We start from the raw sequence: 13,852 nt of genomic DNA, 5'->3' as shown, positions 1-13,852 counted from the left end.
GCAGTGCTGGACTTTCGTGGCCAGGGGTCTCCCCTCTGTGGTGGGATAAAGGCAGTGATTCTTGGGCGCCAAGGTCACCACCACATACGAAGTCTGTGAGGAGAGATCAGTCATGGAGCAGCGATGATGATTGTCCTCTGTGTTAGGGAAGGAGGAGAAGTAGGTAAGAAAAGGAGGAAAGAAAGGATTCTGTTTTGTAAAGAGTCCTCGCTAAGAGCAGCTCTCCGGAACAGTCTAGAGATAAAGTGAAGGTCACAGCCCCTCCTGAAGCAGCTGGCAGCTCTCACACTGCGTCCTGAGGGAATGCACAATGAGGTATTATTAAGTAGAAGCCAGGCTAACCCTCACTCCGCCCTGGGAGGTTTAGCTTCTGTTATGTGGAAGGAATAGACTAGATTCAACCCTCAAGATCCAGTCAGCCAAGCCTTGGAGAGAAGCGCCTTAGAGCCCTACCCCCTGCCCCCCAAGCAGGAGCTGCTGCATCCCACGGGGTCCTGGCCACCTCTGGACCATTGGGAGGATGGGCTGGACGAGGTTTTGCCCTGCAGAGGCAGGCCCTGGACTTGTGAGGTCTACAGGAAGGAGCAGGCACTTAGGACCGGTTGCAGTGAGGAAACTTCTCCTCAGTGCCAAACAGCTGCTGTAAGGCCAGACTGAACACGAGCCTCGCCTCTGCTGGCCATCGCCGGCTCGTGCCCTCTTGGAAGACACGACCAATTGCCTGTGCCAAAGCAGAGGGCTTGGGTCCTTCCCTCACACTGGAAATGCTCAGGCTGAGTCCCACCTCCACTGAGACTCACTCGCCTGACAGGGACTCCTTTAGAAGACACTGGGTTTCCTGGTGCTGTGCCTGGCCACAGCCTTCACCAGCTCTGAGAGGACCAAGGGCGCCATCTGGTGGGGACGGCAGGCCGCAGGCCGGAAGCAGCCTCAGCCGGCAGAGGTGTCTGGGTGCAGCGGAGTGAGGAGACAGTAGCCTCCACTCACCAGCCGTGCTAGTGATTATTCAGGCGTCCGTGAAATTAATAACCTCAATAACAGAAAACCAGGCCAGGAAGGTATTAAAAGGACGGAGAGTGGCAGGAAAGGACTCATCTTCCATCTGTTTGCTAGGAGATGCTTCGGGAAACACCCCAGGTGGGAACTCTGGGAGCACACAAGGCCACAGGTTCAAAACAGAGCTGAAATAAGCCTCCAGGGTTTGCTTCCAAGTTGTCACAACTCTGCTTCCCTGCAAAGGGTAGCAAGAAGAGTTGCATTCCATGAGAGATGCCCAGCCACCCAGCCACCTTCAGTTTGTCCTGACAAAGCTACAGCATGCCTGCTTCTTGAGTGTGCTCTGACCTCAGCATGGAGTCCTCACATCGGTCACAGAGATGCACACACTCACAGAGCTCAACCGTAACATCCGAGGGTCAGCACTGCCCCCTGACACACACACACACACACACACACACACACACACACACACACACCCCGAGGCCACTGAGCCCTGTCTGCAATTGAGCCCCACCCTGGCAATAGCTGTTCCCCTCAGCTCTGCCTGGCTGGTGGGAAGGCGCAGTTGATTTCAGCTGAGGCGTGGGGCGTGATTTTGCAGCCCCTCTGAGGGACTGTGATGTCGTCTCCCGTCAGTGTGAGCCCTGTTGGTCCGGTAGCAGTAAGACATGCACCAGAAGTGCCCAGTGGCGCCACCAATTGACACTGGTGTCTTCTTTTACAGGGAGGCCAAAGCCAGGGCCCGGCTCTAGCTCTTCACGGCCCTTGGGCACCACGTCACTTTCATTTGTGTCTTGACCTCAGTAAGCTCGGAACTGAAGAAGCAGCTGTGTGAGTCAGGTCAGACAGACAGACAGACAGACCAAGTAGAATGAGCCCTGCAGAGCTTTCCTTCAAGTGCAGTGTGAGGGTCTGTGGTGGTGTCTGTTCTGATCTGAGACCTTTCTCCGCTTACTGTGGGCAGCCATTCTGTCCTGTATAAGCGGGGTGTGACTCCCTGTGTCCAGAGGATCTGAGGCTGGAACAGCGGGGCTGGTTAGAAGCACATGCCTGGGGAGCAGGTGGGGCCACGCCGCCATCACACTCCTGTCCTCTTAGCAGCCGACTCACAGAGTGCAGGCTGTCTGCTAAGCCCCGTGAATGCATTGCACATCCACACAAGCACCTGAGGAGGTAGGGTGTGTTGCCCATCCTTGTTACACACGAGGGACTAAGCCACGGCAAGGGTAAGCCACGGCCTGCCAGCTGATCAGCCGCAGAGCTGGGATCCCAGCATAGACCATCTGAGAACCGAGCCCCACCCTCTGGTGACAGGAAGCCACCTCCGATCCTGTCCTTCCCCTGGGGCTTGTCCTCTGTCCTGTGACTCAGTGCCGTTTGGAGCCCCTGCTCCACTGTGTTCCTGAGGCTCGTGAACTGAGCTGTTTGAAGCACTGGGGCAGATTGCCAGGTAAGAGCCCGGCCTAAGAACCCCTGAGCTCAGCACCAGGACTCAGAACAAGTCTGCAGTCTCTCAGGCCTGCCGTTCCCTCCGTCAGACTGAAGGAGCACTTGCCGGGGACACTCGATCCATGAGTTCTCTGTATGCTGCTTAGGTGTTGTAGACATAAATGGCAGGTTTTAAAGAAAAAAAAAACATTGCAAAGTCAGGAAGCAAGTGTTTAGTAGATCTGAATGACTTCTGTCAAAGAGGGGGTTCTTGGATTACATTTGCATTGCTTACCTTAAAAAGCTGCATCTTGAAGTCGTATACGAAGAAAATACCTCAAGTGGGAGGCCCATCAAACTAAGGGTGTCTATGATGGTGGCCCCGGGCAACCTTGGGTCCGAGTCTGGCTCCCAGCGCTTAGCTGCTGTGCATCCTCCCGGCAGTTAGCATGCTGCGGCTTGGGTTTACATGACTGGAGGAAAGCCTTCGCAGAAAAGAGCTTCGAAGTCTCCAGTTCGGATTAAAACTACCGACATGGAAATGGTTCTGTTAACAGAGCTCTAGAATGCCTGCGTTGCCATTTTGACTTCCAGTAGATCAGCTCTCTTGGTTTCTCTTTCTGACATGTGCGTGTGTGAACAGACAAACGTGGACATGTGTGCTCATCCCCAGATGCTCTGACATGGTGACTCTCCTACCAGGTCCTGCCAGGGAGGAAGGACAAGCTGGCTGTCAGGGATGCTGAGCCCCCCCACCACCACACAGAATCTATCCTGGGTGACAAAGGGCTCTGCATTTTTTAAAGTCCCCCAGAGTTAAAGGAGGAAGGCTAGGGCAGGACCCCACATCACAGCCTAGGGAGTGGGGCTGAGCCGGGTAGTGGATACAGAGCTCCCTGAGCACAAGCCGCCAGCAGTAGGTCCTGAGTGAAGGTGCTTAGCTCTTGGTACTTTCACAGCCATCCGTCCAGGGTCCGGGCTCACCTGCCCTCTGCAGCTTAGGGCAGCACAGTATGGAGACACAGGCACCTGGCCCAGGCCCAGTGGGTGTTGGGGCACCTGATGAAGCTCTGAGGAAAACTGCAGACCACCCTAAAGGGCAGATGGTTGACAGAGCCTAAATCAAAGAATGGGTCAGGCAGGATAAAATGTCCACAGTGCCAGGGAGGGAGCGACCTTAGAATAGGGTGTCCTGCAGGAGCCCAAATCTGTCACCTGGGAGACATCTGGACTGGCCAGTCAGGATCACCAGGCACCGTCTACCTTATTCCGTAAGGCAGGAAGTTAGGCCAGTCACCATCAGAATCCTGTCCAGCCCTCTCAGTGGAGCGAGCTTGTCACTCTAGCCTCTGAGTGACTATTACTGACAAGGGGGGTTATGAAGTCCTGTAAACATGCAAACGCCACGTGAAGTCAGCAGTCACTTTTAACGTTCATGACCTGTTGGGATAGTTGCATTTTGTATATAGTTTAAATGAAATATTGAAATTAATTTCAGAAATTGCTGTCCTAGAATCCGGGGGAGTTAGGAATGTGTGCTATAAGCCTTCCTGATGTCCGCACTCCCTGGGGTCACTGACTCCCTCTGCATTGTGGGTGTTTCATCCTGCCTTCGGCGGGTGCCGTGAAATGCCAGAACGCATAAGAAATGTTCAACAAGGAAGTTTAGGGAGTAATGGAGGAAGAACTCGGAACTCGGCTGACCCTGTTGAGAGTTTGATGTGGTCCTTGATGGGGACACAGCAGTGACCTGTGTTGTGTGCAGGACGCTGAGCAGCTGCTGCATCCCGATGACCAGGACATACTCCTGGCTCACATAGGAACTTCTTCTGGCCCACAGTTCCTTGAAATCTTAGTAAGTGATTTAAAAGATTGGAGAGGCTTGAGGCCAAGGAAGGGCAGGAGTGACTGTTGTTTCCTGAGAGAAAATAATGGTGAGTCTTCCAACAGCATCTGCCAGAAAGATTTCCACCAGAGGAAAGGAGGTCCCAAAAGTAGTGCATGTGGCTGTAGCACCCTGGACATTTAGGGACGCAGTGCACGAACCCTGGAGTGTTCAAGTACAGCTCCATACCGCACTGCAGAGCTCCATCTTCGAGTGTTCAGAATTACTCTGTAAATGTAGGAAACAATCACTCGGCAATTGAAGGTGCAGTTGGTGGTCAGCAGAAAGGGCAGTGAGCTCCGAGGCCTCTTGGCCAAGCTTGACAGAAGCTGGCAGTATAACAGGCCCCGCCCAGGAAGAGCCGGTGCCGCAGGTGGCACCGCCAGGCAGTGTGGAGGAGGTAGCCTGTTGTCTGAAGGAGGCAGAACCTCTGGGAGATGAAGATGCTAACAGAACATGGTGAATATACTGCACTAAACTGGATACTTCACAAATGGACAAAAGGATACACTTTGGTTTAGTTAACTAGCTAGAGTATCGAGGCCACATTAGAAGGCCTGGGACTCTGCTTTTAGAAGGCTTTCCTGAAGAGCAAACCAGAGCCTCAAGGGTGTCCCCACAGAACTCTGAAGGTGATTATATACGTCTTAAATCAGGAATCTCCACTGCAGGCATGTTGGGCTTGAGGATCTCTGTAGCTCAAGTTTTCCTGCCTGGCCCACAGTCAGGGCAAATCTCTATCACCTGCCAGTCCCACAGCCTCAGACCCGATCAAGTAAACACAAAGACTTATATTGGTTACAAACTGTATGGCCGTGGCAGGCTTCTTGCTAACTGTTCTTACAGCTTAAATTAATCCATTTCCATTAATCTATACCTTGCCACATGGCTCGTGGCTTACTGGCATCTTTACATGCTGTTTCTCATCATGGTGGCTGGCAGTGTCTCTCTGACTCAGCCTTCCACTTCCCAGCTTTATTCTCCTCCTTGCCCCGCCTATACTTCCTGCCTAGCCAACGGCCAATCAGTGTTTTATTGATTAATTAGCAACACATTTGCCATACATCCCACAGCACTTCCCCCCCCCCTTTTTTTTTTTTCAAAAAGGAAGGTTTTAACCTTAACAAAGTAAAATTACATATAATTTGGGAATTTGGGCGTAGCTTCTCTTACTACTTCCTGCTGGAAGGGGGCACTGTATCTTATGGGGAAACAAAGAAAATTTTAGAGTTATGGAATAGTCCATGAGGCTGTATTGTCTGAGCCAGATGCCTTCAAACCATTCTGGATGTTGGATCATCTGGGCCATGGTGTCATCAGAGATCTTCAGGGGGTCTTGGCTGGTCAAACCTGATGTATCTTAATCTGGAACAAATCCATAGCCTTTGGCTTTCTGTGGGAACAAAAGCAGAGACTCCTTTCCAAAGTAACATATCCTTATATCCAAATTTTGAAGTCAAGATATCTTTAAAATATACATATTGGTTTAACTCAGCTTCCTTTACAATCAAATATCTCTCTGCAGTTAAGAATCTCAAAGACAACACAATCCAGATTCTCTGTGTAATATTCATCTTTACGTGGCTTATTTTTATACTACCTTTACTGTCTCCTTAAAGACTTTATTTTTTAAAACTATGTATTTGTTTCTATAACTCTCTATATATATCACCTTTTTTGTCTCTTTCAAGCCTACGTATCTTTTACACACATTGTAAACTATTACATCTGAATCTGTCTTATTGTGAATCTATTGCCTTAAATTGCAGCAGCTGTGGCTGCTGGCTCCGCCCACCTCAGCTTCCCAACATGGCTACGTTTACCGCCAGCTCTGGGAGCTATCGTGGGTCTATGCTTTTATCCAAGCAGCGTGTAGCCCAAAAACCTCTTTTTTTTGTTTTGTACTGTCAAAGTCTAAATCCACCACGCAGCTTAATGTGCCACTTGCAGAGGCCTGATTCCCGCCATACTGCAGGTTGAGCACGCACGCCAGGAACCCACCAGTAGCTGAAACCAGCAGCTGCCGCTCATTTGAGAGAGACAATTAGGAAGCTGTTTTTAGCTCCGTTTTAGAATCTTTTTTCTCACTTTTTAGGTGGAAACTCTTGCCACCACGTTGGACGCCATTTGTAGCTCGAGTTTTCCTGCCTGGCCCACAGTCAGGACAAATCTCTATCACCTGCCAGTCCCACAGCCTCAGACCCGACCAAGTAAACACAGAGACTTATATTGGTTACAAACTGTATGGCCGTGGCAGGCTTCTTGCTAACTGTTCTTACAGCTTAAATTAATCCATTTCCATTAATCTATACCTTGCCACGTGGCTCGTGGCTTACCGGCATCTTCACATGCTGTTTCTCATCGTGGTGGCTGGCAGTGTCTCTCTGACTCAGCCTTCCACTTCCCAGCTTTATTCTCCTCCTTGCCCCGCCTATACTTCCTGCCTAGCCAACGGCCAATCAGTGTTTTATTGATTAATTAGCAACACATTTGCCATACATATCTCCCTGATTACTTTGGTACTCTATTTTTGGTTTTGGTTTTAGTTTGGTTTGGTTTGGTTTTGGCAGAGTTTCGAGTACCCAGACTGGCCTTGAACTCCCTCCTCTGCCTCCTGAATGCTGGGATTGCAGGTGTGTGCCACAATACCTGGCTAGGTAATTTATTTAACAGCATCAGATGCATCTGAGGTCTTAGGGATGGCCACCCTTTATCTCCAAGGTAAGCAGCATGCTCGCTGCTTAAATTGTGGCTGGAACTCCCTGCTGCAGGGTCAGAACCAGACGAACCAAGTGCTCACAATGAAGGTCCACGCTTTCCATTCTGAATCCCTTTGACTGGACTGCAGACCTTGGGTCACACCGACCACTTGTCGAGTCACAAACACCATCCTCACCAGAACAAACGGAGCCCTGCTGCGGCTGCGTGGCCAGAGACAGGGTTGATGTGGCCGCACATGTCTCCTCAGCCACTGTGGCAGGATCACTGTACACCCAGAGGCTGTGTGGCTCCTAGTGGCACTGGGAAATAAAAGGTGTCTTGGTGTGTGCTCATCACTAGACGTACGACATGGATGTAAACTGAAAGAGTGTGTTTTGTTTTGTTTTTGAGACAGGGTCGCCTGGCCCAAGTTGGCCTGGAATGCACCACATGACCCAGACTGCCTCCAAACTCCAACTCCAACTCCCAATACCTCTGCCACAGCCTTCCCAGTGCTGGGACTACAGGGTCCACAGCCTCTGAACAGAGCGTACATATTAACACATACAGCCACAACAGATTTGAAAAGATAATATTTGAACTTTTTACTTCGTGTTTTTAGTGTTTATTAATTTTTAATATTTAATGTTAATCTGAGAGAGAAATTTAATATTTACCTCTCCAGTGTGCTATGTTGACTCCCTCTCAAATCCCTTCCCACGGGGTCTCTGGCTATCTGTACCCCAGTGAGGCCAGGGCTATTGGGAATTTTGTTCTGTGTTCCCTCTTCTTGCTCCTGGTCAGTTTCAGGTACAGTGTTCCAGAAATTACCTGCCCTACCCCCCCCCAAAAAAAAGGAAAAACCTAAGTAGCTGCACTGTACAGGACACTGCAGAGCTGGCCATCACCCGCTCATCCCTGCACCCACAGACAGCCTGAGCCTTTCCCACCTGCCACCCAGTGGTCCCCACAAGCTCAGCTGTTCATCAGAAATGTCCCAACATGCTTTCTGGGCCACTGTCCCTTTGAGTACATTGAGATGGAGTAGTGACTGGTCCAGTGGCAGATGCATTTGTAGGACCTGGTCCTCAAGGACGGTGTTGTCCTTGAGCTCCCTGTGGGTCCTCAGAACCTGTGACCATTGTTCCCTCAAACCTTCCTGTGATAACTGGGATAGGAGAGGTCAGTCTTACTCCTCGGGTCTCCTTCCAGCCCTCAAGTCTTTGCTACCATTTAAGGTTAGGATGGCTGTTTCCTTGAGAGGCTCACAGAAGTGGTAGGGTGCTAAAGTGGGAGCTGGGAAAGGGCTCGTCTCCAACCTGCCCCGGAGCCGGGGCCACGTGTAGGCAGCTGTTTCCTCCTGTCCTACTTCTCACACCTCCTGTCAGTCATAGTGCAAAGCCCCACCCACCTGTCACGCTTGACTCAGCAAATACCCACAGGCCGTGGCTGGAGTGGAAAAAGAGGAGGCAGGCAGAGGGATGGTACCCAAGGCAGCCTTGGGGTATGATCAAATGTCCTTGATGCCCAGGAGCGGGTGCCAATGAGAGTCCCTGGTAACCTGGTTTCCAGGAGACTTGGGCAGCTATCACAAAGTAATTCAGAGTTCCAAGCCATTTTAACACAATGAATCTTGGGACTAGGATGGTAAGTTTTACGGGGTGCAGGAAGGGGTTAGACTCATCATTTCCAGTCTCTGGTTATTCTCTCACCTTGGTACCAGGACAGCAGCCCTCCCCAAAGACTCCTCAGAGCTGGCTGCACGTAGGATGGATGGGCCTCGTGCCTCTGCAGCTGCAGCTCCCCGGGGGGATCCCTGTGAGAGGTAGCCAGCACATCCGCAGCTCTTTCACTACATGAGGAGGCTTGGAATTAGCAAACTGACTGCTCTCTGTAGAGAAAACTCTAACCCAGTTAGCCCCACCAGAAGCACTCAGCGAACCCAAGAGAGACTGGGGTATTGGTGAAATTATTAATGGCTACCCACTACACTGGGGTTTCTGAGCTGTTTAGTAAGATGAAGTGTCTTCCGCTCATGACGCAACAGAAATTACTTGAGGAATTTCAAGTGGTTTTGAGGAAGTCTTTAGGATGTCTAAAGACTGGGGCCTTTGCCTACGTGCACACAGAGCCTGCCTGTGGCTTCCTGTGAAGGACCCCTGCAGCACAGCCAAGTAGCAGAGCTGTGGGAGGTGGGCTGGAAGCTCAGGACATACGTCCTCAACCTCTGTCTAGCAGGCCTGGGGTTGAGCACAACTGTGTCCCAAGGACCTCCCTTCAGTCCCATGTTCTGCCCCAGTCTTTCTGGGCTGTGACCTTGTCCTTACCTCCTGTCCCCTGTCTGCCTCCGAATGCCTCCCACATACTGTCAGAACAAAACACAGCTCCTGCTTCACACGGAGTAAGAGTTTATTCCAAGACGGCGAATATGAATTTCGTAGAAGTTACTATGGTCTAGGAACATGACTTCAGATTGCTCCCAATGACTTCTTCAACCATGGAAGCAGTTATCTGAACAAAAGAAACCCATAAATCAGTGCATTTGAGTGGGTTTGCCGTACAAGCATGAGGGCCTGGGTTCCAGAACCCAGTACAGAAGCAAGGTGTGGTAGAGTGCACTTGTAATCCCAGTGCTGGGGACGTGGACACAGGCAGATCCCTGAACTCACTGGCCGGCCAGCCGGGCCTACTCTACTCACTCTAGGCCAGTGAGAGGACCTGTCTCAAACAAACAAATAAGTGCTGCTTGAGGAATAACCCAAGGCTGGCCTCTGGCCTCTACACATACATAAGTGCACACACAGATGTACCAGTGTACCGATCGGGCACATCAGGTAGGGTCATTGCAGAACAAGACGTTTGCGCCGTAGGCTTCATTGTCTAACAACGTTCTTGGCTTCGGGGTTGGTGGCAGCTAGCGGTCCTGCTTAGTTAACACATGGGAAGCCTGTTTCCACAGTCTCATAAATTCAGTCTCGCTCATCTCAACAAAAGAGCTGGTGCTCTTATGTAACTTACCTGCTATTTGTTACAGTCCATTTCCTCTCTCACTCTTCCTGGACTAACCTCAGAAGTGCCCCGCAGCCCCACAGCCCCTGAGCCCCACAGCCCCTGAGCCCCACAGCCCCTGAATCCCACAGCCCCTGAATCCCACAGCCCCTGAGCCCCACAGCCCCAGAGCCCCACAGCCCGGTTGTTGACAAAGTAACAACCTTCCCCTCCTCGCGGCCGAAGCCACCACTGCTCATTCTGGACACAGTCACCTTGCTCCTTCTTCTCTTGTGTAAATCATTCATTGAATCCTCCTTTTCTCCTTTCTGTTTTCCAGCCCGCCTAAACCAACAGTGTTCATCTCTGGAGTCATTGCGCGGGTAAGTGTGACCTCTGCACAGGGACGGTGGAGCAGGGGCGGTCCTGCACCTGACCTGCTCCTGTGGGAGTGTGGGCGCAGGAACTCCCATGCGATCTCTTCTTGCCTGGTTCTTCAGTAAGCACCAGTGCTACCCATCTGACCTGGGGCTGGTGGCTTTCTTCAGTGATATACTTCCTTCTGGGAGCGTGCTTCAGTGGGTAGGAATCCGTGCTGCCCACAGCTGAGCACCTGCCTCCATGCTGCAGAATCACCTGTTCCTGACCTGTGGCCTGACCTGCAAATGTTTTCCCATCAGTACAGGGTACGACACAGGAGACCTAACTGAAATACCAGTTCAGTATTTGTGAGTGAAGGTTTAGTAGTATGCAGCGAGGCAGGCCCGTGTGTGTCCTGCCCGACTGCTCTTGTTTGCTGGCCCTCAGACTGCGCTCACGTTTTCTGCCACTCCATGTACCTTTGAGGAGCCCTCTTCTCTCAGAATCCAAGCTCCACTGTCCAAGGAAGCCCCCATTGTTGGGGACAACTCTGCTGACAGAACTGTCACAGCCATCTAAGACCTGGGGCCAGCCATGGCGGGTCTGCTGTGTGCAAGAATATTAGATGTCTGCATAAGGCCAGACTCACTCCTCGATTACATGGTCCTGTCTGCCCTGGTCCAGATCAAACCCCACTGCTGGTGTGAGAAGCCGAACACAGCCAGGCCCTTTCTCCAGGCCCCCGCAGGCTGCTTCACCAGTCCCTCCGCCCAGTGCCCAGGCCTGTTCCCAGTCATGCTCACAGATCCTGGTGTGAGACTCTAGACTTGTCTGCTTGCTCCCGATTCCCTTGACCAAAACAGATCCAGACAGGAAACCAGGCAGACGCGCAAGCTGTCCCATCGTGGGGCCTCATGCCACCGTCTGCTCCCTGGTTCTCTGGCCTGCAGGGCCTGGCCAGCCACAGCAGTAGCCCACTACTAACCCATCCCCCACCCCTGCAGGAAACTGGCGGGGCTGGGTTGGGAGGACTCTCTCTCCATGCTATTCATTGACTGTTAACCAGCTTGTCTATTGTCTCCTGGCAGGGTGACAAAGACTTTCCCCCAGCGGCTGCACAGGTGGCCCACCAGAAGCCACATGCCTCCATGGACAAACACGTTTCTCCAAGAACACAGCATATCCAGCAGCCTCGCAAGTGACCTACCTGTGCCCAGACCCCGGCGCCCAGACCCCAGCACCCTCTGCAGCAGCAGCACCCAGGCCCGCCTCCCACGATTCTCCCCTGACCAAAAGAACTTGCTCTTTCCGAGCAGTTTACTAAGTTCAGAAACCTAAGACAAAGCAAAGTGAACCCCCTAAGCAAAGTGGACCCCCATTGTCTCGGATCTCCGTATTTAAAACTAGAAGAGGCTCAAACCCCAAACTTTGTTTCTAAGAGTCCTAGTTGTATGTCACTGAAGGGTCATCGTACCCCCCAGAAGTGCCATTAGCAGAACTTGACAAGTCCTGAGGAAGTCCCTCACGCAGTCCTTTGAAGTCCTTACTCTTGGTCCTAAAAGGAAGAAGCCACTATGGGGAGATTTGATAAAGTTAGAAAAACAAAACACTATGATAGATATGGCTTTCATCAGTTGTGCTTACTTCCTGCCCTGGGACACGCTGGACTGCCCTCAGTTCATGGCTGCAGAATTCCGGCTTTTCTGAAAAGTCAGAGGGCTCCTTTAGCCAGATGTAGAACCTTCTAGAGTGCTGCTCATGGAGAGGGCCTCAGAGGAGTCAGCTGTGGGTCACGGCGGCTCCGTGTGTAGCATCTGCACCACCAGCCATTCAGGAACGAGTCACCAGGCCTGCGCCATTTCACCAAGGGAGGGACGGGCTCCTTGAATATTATACGCCATTTGGTGCCCCGGCAGTGGACTTAACAGGGAGCAGGCCATAAACCTCAAGACCCTGTTTGGTCGGTCTCTTCCTTCTTAATTACTGAAATGGTGGGGACCAAGGGTCACGTTAGCGACCCAGGCTTGGCCTCGGCACTGCCATGGAACCCACAGCCTTGCTCTGTGGAACCAAATGTAGGAAAGGACCTGAGAGCAGGCAACACCTGCTCCCCTGTGCAGCAGACCTTCTCACCTTCTGTTGCAGAAATCCTGAAGCACCCACAATCCCTTTTAGTCCAGCGACCTGGGGGGCAGCCTCGGGTTCCATGTACTCTGAGCTAGCTCTGGTGTGCGTCTGTGGGCTCTAGGTCACTGGATGTGACATGTTTCCCTAAATGAATTTCTTAATCATTGACATTGAGAATATGTTGATTATAATAAAGCTCCTGCATTCTGCCTTGGTCTCCTTCTTATGTCTCAGGGACTCCCTCTTACAGCTTCCCGGGGCTGCCAGCTGTTTCTTCAGTGGACGTACGAACAGGCACACGTGATGGATATCCTCAACACTGATGTCCCAGACACAGAGTTGAGCTGTTGGACACCTGGCAAGTCGAGCCTAGTCCCTTCTGTAACTGTCAGAAGATGGAAAGGTTTAATCCAGTTGATTGACATGTCCTGCTTGGGTCCAGCAGCTGGCCCTGTGCTGGGGAGGTCCTTCCGGGGGAAAATTAAATGAAAATTATTAGAACTAAGCCCAGGGGTAATGCTGAACAGCTTTTGATATGCAAGACATTTACCTACTTCAGATCTTCCTAGACAAGAAAATCATCCCAGTTGCTAAGCCTGGAGCCCCAGCACCAGGCTGCTGAAATTTTCCACCCAGAGCTGCCTGTAAGTCAGGGAGGACTTGAGAGGATCAGGAGTTGAAGGCCACCTTACATGTGACTGCTTCTGCGGCTCCCTCTGGCCCTGCCCTTCCTTGGCGAGTCTGGTCACCCATGGAGGCCACTGTTGGTATTCGTGTGTCCCGAGTCATAGAGAACAGCAATGTGGATCTTCATTTTGCATCCAGGGACAGAGGGATGTTCTTGGTAACTAAGTGTGGCAAGTAGACACCATAGCATCCCCTGTCACCTGCTGTAGGTTTCAGAACCAGCCCCAGAATGGACAGGCAGAGAAAAGACACGCAGGACAACATGCTCGGGCCCCACACCAAGCAACTGCCCTGGGTGCAGCCTCTCCTGCTGTTCGTGGTTCAGTCACGTCTGTGGTCCAGGCTCAGCTTTGCACCGAGTGACCTATCGGTAGGGGTGTTCTAGTGTGGGAGAAGACAAAATAAATCTCCATAGTCCGTGTCAAAGTCCCATTAGCAAACGGTTCTCTGATAAGATACACTAATGGCCAGTAAGCTCATAAAAAGGGACATGTCCTAGCTGGGCATGGTGGCACATGCCTATAATCCCAGCACCTGAGAGGCTAAGAAAGGAGAATCGTGAGTTCAAGGCCATCTTGTGCTACATAGTCATCAAGGAAATGAAATTTAGACCCACAATGAAATACTGCTGCAGAAAGATGGCTAAAACCAAGGTCAGGCAGTTACAAGAGCTGACAA

At 51.5% G+C, this 13,852-nt stretch overlaps 1 protein-coding gene across 1 annotated transcript in view; it reads left to right on the top strand.

The window, feature by feature from the left end:
- Positions 1 to 12,140, top strand: part of Dap (death associated protein) — a 54,504-nt gene extending 42,364 nt beyond the window's left edge. The window contains exons 3-4 of the mRNA XM_059276336.1: positions 10,341 to 10,383; positions 11,449 to 12,140. Coding sequence (XP_059132319.1) covers positions 10,341 to 10,383; positions 11,449 to 11,562 — 157 coding nt within the window. The 3' untranslated portion in view covers positions 11,563 to 12,140. The remainder of the gene's footprint in view (positions 1 to 10,340; positions 10,384 to 11,448) is intronic.
- Positions 12,141 to 13,852: the final 1,712 nt, after the last annotated feature.

The sequence above is a fragment of the Peromyscus eremicus genome, chromosome 11 (genome assembly GCF_949786415.1).
Source record: "Peromyscus eremicus chromosome 11, PerEre_H2_v1, whole genome shotgun sequence".
NCBI classification, from domain to species: domain Eukaryota; kingdom Metazoa; phylum Chordata; class Mammalia; order Rodentia; family Cricetidae; genus Peromyscus; species Peromyscus eremicus.
This window is presented reverse-complemented; position numbering and strand designations above follow the sequence as displayed.